This window comes from Aricia agestis, chromosome 4, assembly GCF_905147365.1.
Source record: "Aricia agestis chromosome 4, ilAriAges1.1, whole genome shotgun sequence".
Classification (NCBI taxonomy): domain Eukaryota; kingdom Metazoa; phylum Arthropoda; class Insecta; order Lepidoptera; family Lycaenidae; genus Aricia; species Aricia agestis.
In genome coordinates this window covers 8,152,210-8,163,709 of record NC_056409.1, presented here as the reverse complement: position 1 = coordinate 8,163,709, position 11,500 = coordinate 8,152,210, and the positions used below count along the sequence as shown (strand labels likewise).

Here is an 11,500-nt window from a genome sequence, read left to right as displayed (position 1 = left end):
CAAATATAATACTATGTACTATATCCGTACTAATATTATAAATGCGAAAGTGTGTCGGTCTATCTGTCTATCTGTAACCTCTTCACGCTCAAACCGCTAAACCGATTTTGCTGAAATTCGGTACGGAGATACTTTGAGTAAAAACATGATACTTTTACATTTTTATCCTGAAAAAGGTACGGTCTCGAGCGATATACAAATGGTCCAACAAGCTGGGTCCTGACTGTTTGGGAACACTAGATGGCACGCGAATTACACACACATGCGGTATCTATCTTGATCTATGTCTGTGGTCCTGACACTCTTTTTGACTTATTAAAGGCTGGTGCTATGACACATCTTAATGTGTCATAGCACCAGCCTTCCAAAGGCGGCTCTTCTGGAGTTTGTGATATCCATGTCCCTTATCTTCACGACGTTTTATTAAGCACTTCTCCTACTCTCTAATGACGGTACTGCGGTGGAGGCGAGAGAGACATTCCTCTGGGTGATTTTGTTTTAGCTCAAATAATTCCAAACGTCTTTTTAAATTTCATGTTACGCGTGTTCAGTGGATAAAAGAATTTCTGAGGACTCAGATGTATATTATGTTATGCAATTATGCCATTATTTGCTGTAAGAATGATGTCATGATATTGACATCATTCTTTACCAGGCTATAATTGAATCGATGATTTCTAAAACAACATAACTAACATTTTTGCCGAAATCGAGTTTATAGCGATTTTGGATTTAGTCTATGGCCATTAATAAATTGTGCATTAAAACAACACAATTGCTTTGCGTTTTCTATGTAAATTGAACTACTGAAAATACCGCTTAGTGTTAGAACAACATAACTGACTGACATTTCTCTTCGGTGATTGTTAGAACAACACAAGTGCATACAATGGGGATTGTCCATTTTTTTTTAATTTTGCTCATTACAAAAACATTTCGAGGAATAAGGTCAGAGATCGTTTTTCTGTATTTAAACGAAAAAAATACCCATTAGTTACTTATATTTTTGAACAAATACGTTTAACCTTTGTTTGACCTTCAATGGCGTAAATTAGCAATAAATTCGACCAACATTACGTTTCGAACTTTTGATACTTACCGATAAATATAAAAAAAAATTAAGATATCAAAAAGTTAATTTCCTATGTCCTGATTGATACCTTTTTTATACCTGAAATTTTGGAGTGGCCAACCAAAACAGTAGAAACTGTAGATGAAGTGGGAGATGATGCATAACTATAAAATCATAACATTATGTTATGATTTTAAGTTATTATTTTATGTTACAGTAGTTTCTTGGGTATCAAAACAACACAAGTAACAGATTTAATGTCAAAAGCACATAAGTGAAAAACTTTATTATCCATTTATTTATACTAAAATAAAATAAAAAGACGTATAAAAAAACATTATTAGGAGCTATATATACAGAAATATAAAATATAATATACATAATTATATATTACTTGCATTATCAAAAATTATCCAGGTTTTTGTGTCTCCTGAAAATTTTACTTTTAGTTACTTATGTTGTTTTAGAAATCATTGATTCAATTATTCTAGATGTAAATCGGTTCGTTGTACCGAATCTACGTCGTCGGTCGTATTTGGGTTTTTTTTTCTTGGCTCATATAAATACTCGTTCTTAGGTAGACCTAATGAGTACTTGTATCTGTGAGCTAAATCTTCTTCTTGTCTTTATTTTTTATTTTTTTTTTACTTTATTTAGGAAACAAACAGTTTTTTTAAATTAACTTAATATAATACAATTTTTACTTAAAAACTAATAGTTCCATAAAATTTTACTAATTTAATTTTACAGAAATATATGCTTTTATAATTTATACACAATTACTTATTTTTTAACAGGTTTTGTAATTTTGACTTATAAATAGGCAGGCTAATATTGAATATATCAAGGTCTTTAAATTCTTCATTGTAAGTCTTAACGCTACGTTTTAGAAAACAGTTACTAGTATAAACTGATTTATATAAAGGAACGGAAAATATATTTTGTGAACGAGAACCAGGTACTTTAAAATCGATGCCTTCCCAAATGTGTGAGGCGTCAATGTGGTTATTTATTATTTTAAAAAGGTAAATTTGGTCAAACATTTTCCTGCGGTTTACGAGACTCGTTAGTGAATGTCGACTGAGTGAGATCTCATAAGAAATATATTCATGATTTCCAACGAATTCTAAGGACTTAAAAAAATTCTTCTGAACCCTCTCAATGCGGGCGATATGACAAGCGTAATACGGACTCCAAACTATGCAAGCAAAGTCTAATATCGATCGAACAAAGCTGAAGTATAAGATTTTTAACGTGTGGAGCTGTTTAAAAGGTTTATTGTACCTACTTTTCGCTAGGTACTCGCATAATATATATAGAATTTGGAAATTATACCTAGTAGCTCTTCATTCGTGAAATCAGAAACTTGGTACATTTTGCAGCACCTATAAGCTAGTGGGCGAATATTAGTGGTCAAAGTTGACCTTTTTTTTTTTGCCGTTGGGAAATGCTTCATGCATTCCCGACAGCCTGCTGCGGTAAGGAGGAGCACCCTTGGCTACCCACTAAAACCCAACGGTGCCTCCTCTCCGCGTGTCGCTGAGCCGCTGGACCCGCCCCGCCCAGACAGCGGCATCTGCTCTACCAGCAGAACCATCCGCGCGGTTTCTGCCGCTTTCTCCGGGAGAGCGGTCCAGGGCTCCGGCCGCTCTTCTACCGGAAGAGCTCGTGCAATAGGCGATGGATTCCCCAATCCATCGCCCGAGCCCTAATATGGCGGGAGTTGACGCTCATGTTGAGCGCGTCTTCGTCCCCCGCGTCTTCTCCCTATCGGGTCAGCAGCTTCATCAGCTTCCCGGTTTCTCTCAGCGGCCTCCTTCTGCGTCATGATGGACTCGCAGAAAGCAGAGACCGCCTGCCAGGCTTCTCTCGACCGGACTAGTGCTCTTATTATGTCCGGGAGTGTCCGGGAGTGTCAGGTCTGGTCCTATAGCGGCGCAGAGTTCTGCCCGTTGTGCGACCCAGGCTGGGCAGGCAACGAGCGTGTGCTGCGCCGTGTCGTCCTCCTCCGTACAGTGATGGCACTGAGGCGTTGGCTCCCGTCTGGCCGTATGGTGCAGGTAGTGACCGAAACACCCATGTCCTGTCAGCATCTGCACCATCCGGTAGGAGAGAGTGCCATTACGCTGCGCCACCCAATCCTCCAGTACTGGCCGAATTGCTGCAACAACTCTGTGACCGGCAGTTGGAGATGCCATTTGGTCTTGCCAGGTGCGCATTATCAGCATTCGCGCTTGGCGACGCCAATCTGGTGGCACCCGTTCCCCTCTTTCCTTTGCTGCTGCAGTGCGGGAGTAGATTTCCGCATGCACACGGGCTTCCAGGTCCCATGGAGGGGTACCGGCTAATGCAAACGCCGCTTCGGTGGCCACCGTCCGGTAACCGCGAATCATCCGCAGGGCCATTGTTCGCTGCGGACTCCTCAATAAGGCTCTTCTCTGCGCATTGAGATTATCCGCCCAGATAGGAGCTCCATAGAGGGCCATGGATTGAAGGACCCCCGCATAAAGTCTCCTGCAGGCGGATCCCGGACCCCCCAAGTTGGGCAGGAGGCGTCCAAGAACCATGGCCGTCTTTTTTAGCTTTGGTGCCAATCTGCGGAAGTGGGGCGTGAAGGACCACCTGGGGTGGTCAAAGTTGACCTAGATTAGCCACTTGGTGGTAAGTGGTCGTGTTTGTAAGGTCCCATTAAATAGTAATCTAGCTGCGGTTCCGGTGTCGTACTATTGGCGAGTAATTATACATTTTCCCTTTTGTGACCGTTTTCAAATTGTTATGTTTTAATTACATATATTATATTTCCACTTAACTCGCGTAAAATTACATTTTAGTTTTACAATACACCGGCCGGCTCGATATGTTACGATTCGCTTTAATAAGCGAATATCAATATTAATTATCATAATAATATGTTTCTCTCGTATGCGAATTTCCATTACAGGGTTGTGTGCATTAAATCCAATATACTTATTGTATTAAAATTCCAGGAGCATCGAGCGCATGATTATTTAAATTTTCATTGTTGATGTTTAATATAAATAATAGGTGTCTACTGAGCTGTGAAGGCAGTGAATTAGCATAATGTTAATGCATCAGTATGTAGTTTCATTCATGTCAAATCAAATATCTATCTACACTTTGGTTGAATTATCGTAGGTGGCGATGCACAGAATCTGTGAGAAACAAACTTGGTAGAGTTAATAGGGAAATAATATTTTTTCTTTTATAGATAGCAAATAAAAGCTATTTAGCTTTGCCGTCTATGAAAAAAAAAAACATATTAATTTTATTATATTGATTCAACTTCACTAAGATAAAAAAAACGTGTTTTTTTATTTTTTCCCATTACATGATTTCATTTTTAGGGATCCGTAGCCAAAGGGTAAAAAACGGGACCCTATTGCTGAGACTTCGATGTCTGTCAGTCTGTCTGTCTCCAGGCTGTATCATATGTACACTATGTTCAACAAGAGCGTAACCGGCAAAATTAATGTTAGAAGTTAAATAAATGAAACAAAATTTATTTTATATAATTGTTTATTTATTACTTTAAAATGCTTTATCACTAATATGCGGTCCAGTCCCCTCTACTATGTATTACGGACTCACATCTCCGAGGCATATTTTCGATTAAATTTTCAGCGTAGTCACGGGACAATGTACTCCATATCGCTTTTATATTGCGACTTAGCTATGCAACGGTTTTTGTATTACTCATTCGTAGCTTTAGCTTCATAAGCGCCCAAACATTTTCTAACGGGTTTGCGTCTGGTGACTGTGATGGCCAGTCTAAAACATCAATACCGTGCTCGGTCTTCCAGGCGGTGCAGACACGGCTTCGATGTTTGGGATCATTGTCCTCCTGTAAAATCCATTTTTCGTTTGGGTTTTTATACCTACTTTTGACAGATGGTAATAAAGCTTTTTCATAAATTTTGTTCATTTTTGCTGCATCCGGGTTGCCCGTAAATACATACAAACTTCCAAAACCTCGTTTTGACAGGCACCCCCTAACATGCACCTTTGCTGGGTGTTTAACAGTGCGTACCAATAATTTGTTGCTGGAGGTTGACCAAGCACGAGATGTTATACTCGATGCCCAAAAAGAAGCTTCGTCTGAAAAGACTACGTGGTCCCAATCACGGTCAAGATTTTCCTGCGCCCACGCCATTCTTTTTTTAAAGTGAGTCTCGGAGAGAAGAGGTTTTTCGATAGTGCTCCTGTATTTCACTTCCGATTCTGCCAGTCGATTTCTTATGGTATTGGGAGATATATAAAGCCAATTTTCTTTCAGTTTTTCTTGAGCTGAACGTAGAGATAACCGAATTTTTTTTCAAACATTTGAACGATGCGTTTGTCTTCGGCGGGAGTCGCCTTTTTCATTTTCCCTCTTTCTAGCAGGTCATTAACGCTCCGGGTTTCAGAATATCGTTTCACCTACTTGCTCACGAATGGTCTTGACTTCCGCATGTATTTGGCAGCTTGAGAATGCGACATTTTTTACCCTTTTGGGTGCAAGCAAAGAAACACTGCTTCATATCGTGACGCGACGGCGGCACTCATGGCGAATAACGTGTCGTCAACTCGGCGCATGCGCACAGACTCCTTTGTTTTGTGCTAAGCATTTTAGACAAAGAACCACTGAACGTGTTTCAGTTGTTTTTTTTTAATTTGGTTATGATTTTTGACGTAAAATGCCGGCTACGCTCTTGTTGAACACACTGTATATACAAGAACCGCTAAAGCTATTATATGTATATACAAGTATAGTGTATTATATGTATATACAATATAAATATAGTGTATTATATTTATATACAAGAACCGCTAAAGCTAGATTTCTGAAATTTTCACAGATTGTGTATTTCGTTGCCGCTATAACACTAAAAACAAAATAAAATTGTGTGATTTTTAAAAACGTGATTTTTTCGGAATTTTTTGATTAAGTATTTTTAAAATTTTTAACGTTTACGCTGTGCTATATATTATGTGGCGACCCTAAAGTAAGATCTTCCGACCAAGCGAGGTGTTATGCTCGGTCAGGCCGAAGCCCATCGTTTATATACCCAAGCACTTAGAAAACTACGATACTGCGATGCAGGAATATTAGGCGAATTGTGGGTACCGTATCACTCCCCCCCGAAGACCGGAGGTCGAATCTTGAAGTCTTGTCGCTTGAGTCACCAGTACCAGAGAGTTCCAGTGAGTCGGAACTGTGATGCTGCTGCCCGGGATCCAGTGAGTCGGATAGCTGCCGTGCGGGGCCGATGCTACGTGCTGACCAGGAGAGATGTGCTCTGCTTTTTGCTGACCGGTCGGTGTAGTGAGAAAGCCCGATGATGCCGATGCGGAGTCGCCCAGGCCACGGTACATTGCAGCTAGTGGACGAGGTACCCGATGAGGCGATGATGGCTGGCGCGGTGTGGAGGGGCGGGGATTGATGATGATGAAGGAGGCGTTTCTTGTCGAGGGTGACCAATGTGAGAAAAATTGAGAATAGCAGTACCGGAGTACCGGTAGTGGTTTTGTTTGGCAGTTGCTGATTGGTTAGTCTAAGGCCCTTTTCACACGCATACGGTTGCGACACGGTCGCCGTGCCGTACAAAGTAGAAATGTATGACACGGGTCACGGCACGGTCGCCGTGCCATGTGAAAGCTGTCTACGTAGTTCATACATTACTACTTTGTACGGCACGGCGACCGTGCCGCAACCGTATGCATGTGAAAAGGGCCTAACGATACTATCGAATTGTCGACAATTTCCATTTGCAGTGGTCCGTGACTTATCTTCAGTGATCTTTGGATGCAGCGGCACATAGCTATTGAATATTGATGAAATGAGGTCCAGCGATTCACTTTTTATAGTTTTTCGTTCTCGTCTTATGAGTTAAGATGATTAAAAAAGTTTATATTTATATTCATTTTTAATAGATTTTGTAATAATTTCATAAGTCATATTTTGTAGTGATGCAATAAAAGAGCAAAGGTGCCTTCGGGTAGCACGCTCTTTAATTGTTGATCTTTTGGCATAGGCCATAGAGTAAACGAACTTAAAAACGAAAAAAGCGATAAACGAGTATTACGTACGTTCGAGCGTCACGTCGGCCGTGCACATAATTGTACAAAGGTATCATGGTGCATGGTATTCAAATGCGGATATTCGTTGCACAGGGGATTTCGGTGCGCCCCCCCAGACGGGGGTATCGATTTTTGTGCTTCACCCTCTAGTTGTGGGGTTGTTATTATTAAATATAAACGGCGACGAAATGTCGGTGCCGTAATGTTTTTGTGGGGGGAGACACCGCGCCTGCACTCCCAACAATTTCCTTGCATTTTGTATTACGAAAATTTATCGCAGCGCCTTCTAAATTATAGCTTTATTAATGTGCTATGTAATGATTTATGTTTCTTTTTTGAGGAGTACAATCAAAAACTTTGTTATAAATATAAGGCTTTACCTTATTAAGTAGCAAGTGTATATTAAACTTTTACTGAATTCCTAAGTGCCGAAATTATTATCTTTTATAAGAATAAAGTTAAACAGCATCCACCTAGACTACTTTTGATCTAACCTTATTTTTTAATCAAGTGAAAGGTGGCTTTAGCTCCTAGGTACGAATCTAGGAGCTAAAGCCAACAAGTATTCATTAACTAATATGTATCTGCTAATGCTTGCATTACCATTGCATTGCATTACAGCGCATTACAGCGCCTTTAAATACACTTTACATTTCGGAGAGCGAATTACATTTACGAGTATATCGTGATATCAACACTTCATAATATCCAATATCATAATCGATAACCATTACTCGGTTAATTATCTCATTGTCACAAATATTCGCCGACTCGGTACGTCGTGAATTACGATACCGCCCCACAGTAGGCTTTATTTCAATACACATAGGGCACCGATAAATAACTCCACCGCCGGCCACCTGAATATTTAACTTTGTAAAGACATCCATAGATGGATCAGATGGTTCCACAACTGTACTGGCGACATTTTTTAAATCGTCGGAGCGAATGTGATCCTTATTTCTCGGGCATAGAGAGCCCGCGGCGATCGCCGCACGTATCGGCAGGTTTGCGCGGTACATATTATGCGTCGAATAGCATTACCGGGGTCCACTCTTCAATCCAATTACAGCACGGAGTAGTATGAATATTCAATCGCCAATACAAAATCGATTATAAAACAATTTCGAGCGATGAAAACTTTAATGTAATTCTAATAAAAAGCTTCTACGGGGAATAAATTTTCAAGTGCTCGGGTTATATTTTATTCGTTGCCGAGGTAGTTTTTAATTTTTTAACATTAAAAAGAGAAGTGAATCCATATTCGCTTTCAATATTTTAGCACCGAATGTTTTGAGTGCTGACTGCCGAGCATTGTATAACTAAGAACATGGTGTGAAAAGACGTCGCAGCTTACGGAGCTATAAAAGAAGATATTTTCAACTTTTGTTTTAAATTAAATATATAAAGGCATAAAAATGCTAACAACACAATAACATGAACAAACTACAAAGACAAGTATAGAACTTACTCAAGATATTTTTTCGATGAGTAGAAAAATAAAGCTGTAGGGAAATCGCAGACACACTTTTTGTGTGATCGAGTCTGCGGCGCATCCCTTAATGTCCGTTTTCACTATCCTAACGAATTTTCTCAAAGCTAACAAGAAATACTGAGCATAATAGCTGTCCTGCCGACTGCGTGTTAAGATCTCACCAACGCTTGAATGTCAACTAGGTCCTTAGAACTAGGGACAACAGCCCCCCTAGACAAGTGGCAAAACGCTAACGCTAGCGCTAACGCTACAAAATGTATGGATTTGACATTAGTATTCGCTAGCGATACGATGACTAATGTCAAATCGCATGCATTTCTAGCGTTAGCGCTAGCGTTAGCGTTTTGCCACTTGTCTAGAGGGGGCTGACACATTATATGGTGGAAACGGTTTTGTGTCAGCGACACTGGTATGGCCCTAAGATACCTCTGAAGATACTCAACGTAAGGACCGAATTACACCTACCCAGTAGAGTGGAGATACAGAGCTCTCGGCAAATGGATGATGGATGTGCCGACACTCGGTAGGCGTAATCAGGCCCTTCGTAAAAACGGGCATTAATTTTTAATCGATAATGCGAAAAGTCGGGAAAAGTAAGGAGAATAAAATTGGCGTCTTTACATACGGAAAATATTATAAAAGACTCGGGCATAAATATTCATCTTGGCGCTGTGCAATTAGACGGATGGACTTCGTGTTATGCTAATTCTCGTTTTATCTGGAAATATTAAAACGGACCCATTTTTGCTTTAAATCCTTGTACAAAAATAACTTTTCTTCGCTGTTGCGACACTGTTGTGACACGTTTTGTGCCATTCGTTCAAATTACTTCGTCAATTTCAATTCTTCCACTACAAAGTTGAGTGTGAGAATTAAAATTTAAGTAAATTATCATTAATATTTCACGTACATTATACAAACAATATATTACTGTATGATGCCCGCAACTCCGTTGCGCCAAAAATCTTTTATTGCGCGGGAAATTTACATTTCTCCGGGAAAAGTATCCTATGTCATTTTCTTGGATTCAAAGTATCTCCATACTAAATTCCATAAAAATAGGTTTAACAAATTAACAGTTTGGGCATGAAGAGGTAACAGACAGATAGATATACGTGGGAGAGCCATGCTTCAGCACGAATGGGCCGGCTCGACCGGAGAAATACCACGTTCTCACAGAAAACCGACGTGAAACAGCGCTTACGCTGTATTTCGCCGAGTGAGTTTACCGGAGGCCTAATCCCCTACCCTATTCCCTTCCCTACCCTCCCCTATTCCCTTCCCTACTCTCCCCTATTACCCTATTCTCTCTTAAAAGGCCGGCAACGCACCTGCAGCTCTTCTGACGCTGCGAGTGTCCATGGGCGACGGAAGTTGCTTTCCATCAGGTGACCCGTTTGTTCGTTTGCCCCCTTATTTCATAAAAAAAAAGATATACACACTTTCGCATTCATAATATTAATTATTAGTATGGATAAACCTCAATTATCTTTTACAAGTATAATATAGATTTTATCCTGTAACAAAAATAAGTGATAATAATTTAGAGTGTATACGTGTTCCTTGTAGAGAGTTCACTGTGAAAGTAGCTACTGTACTGTATAATACACGATATTTACGGTGTTGCATTTACAGTGTTATTCTTTAAGTTATACAGGGGGGTCTAAAAGGGTGTGAGATTAGCATATTTAGGAAGGCCGACGATAGAATTTTTCTGGCTCCGTCGTAAACTTAAAATTTTTATACGGGCCCAGGCATTGTTATGGAGTATTTTACGAGATTATTTTATAAAATTTTATTATATTTATTGCCAGGGGGTACTAAAAATTTGATAGCCTTTTTTCCTGCCTACTGCATTAAAATACTATAGCGAACCAGGACCGAGTGGCCTATATTTATTTATATACAGGCTGTAACAAAAATAAGTGATAATACTTTAGGGTGTGTACGTGTTCCTTGTAGAAAGTTCACTATGAAAGTAGCAGCTCTGAAAGACGAAATTTTTTTTTCACTTTTTTATGGGCAAGCGCCCGAACGTCACGAGTTTTCCCATACAAAAGTGAAAAAAAAAAATTGGTCTTTCAGTGCTGCTACTTTCACAGTGTACTCTCTATAAGGAACACATACACACCCTAAAGTATTATCACTTATTTTTGTTACACCTTGTATATCTTTAGGACTAAAATTGTAATTTTAGGACCATAATATTGTTAATTACACCGTGTGTTACCGAGATCTTGTCTAAGCGACGGGACCATAACCAAAATATTTATAAGTAAGATCACAGATCACTTAATATTATGTTGTAATAATTATGTTAGACATAAAAATATCACAGACTCTATGACAAAGAGCTACCCACGTCAAGCTATACGTGAAAACCGGCTTACAGCGTAAGAGAACATTATTAAAAGCAATTGAACTAAAAATGTAACAGATCGTCGTTAATTAGCTGGGCGTCCAGCGAATATGGATACTAACGTGGTTACTGTCCATCGTCCGCGCCACCGCGCCACCGCGCCTAGACGTAGAGTGAGTCGATCGATCAAATACTTTATTAACTTAACCACTTTTTATATAACAAACTGGAATGCACGCTTAAAGCTTAATATTTCTTGTTCTTTCTTCATATTATGTTTTGTTTCAAAGTAGAAGGATGCTATCGAATCTTTACTAATATTATAAATGCGAAAGTGTATCTGCCTCTCTGTGTGTTACCTCTTCACGGCCAAACCACTGAATTGATTTTGATGAAATTTGGTATAGAGATACTCTGAGTCCCGAGAAAGGACATAGGATAATTTTCATCCCGGAAAAGTGTACGGTTCCCGCGATGTAAACGAATTTAGGCACAA

The 11,500-nt window shown here is 39.6% G+C and overlaps 1 protein-coding gene across 1 annotated transcript; it reads right to left on the bottom strand.

Moving 5' to 3' along the window:
- Positions 1–2,877: 2,877 nt before the first annotated feature.
- On the bottom strand, positions 2,878–3,477 carry LOC121726072. Its single transcript, XM_042113299.1, has one exon. It carries the CDS (start codon positions 3,475–3,477, stop codon positions 2,878–2,880), a length of 600 nt encoding a protein of 199 aa, XP_041969233.1.
- Between the last annotated feature and the right edge of the window lie 8,023 nt (positions 3,478–11,500).

Coding starts and splice junctions, on each gene's coding strand:
- LOC121726072 (XM_042113299.1), bottom strand. CDS start 3,477: ATGGCCCTGCGGATGATTCGCGGTTACCGGACGGTGGCCACCGAAGCG.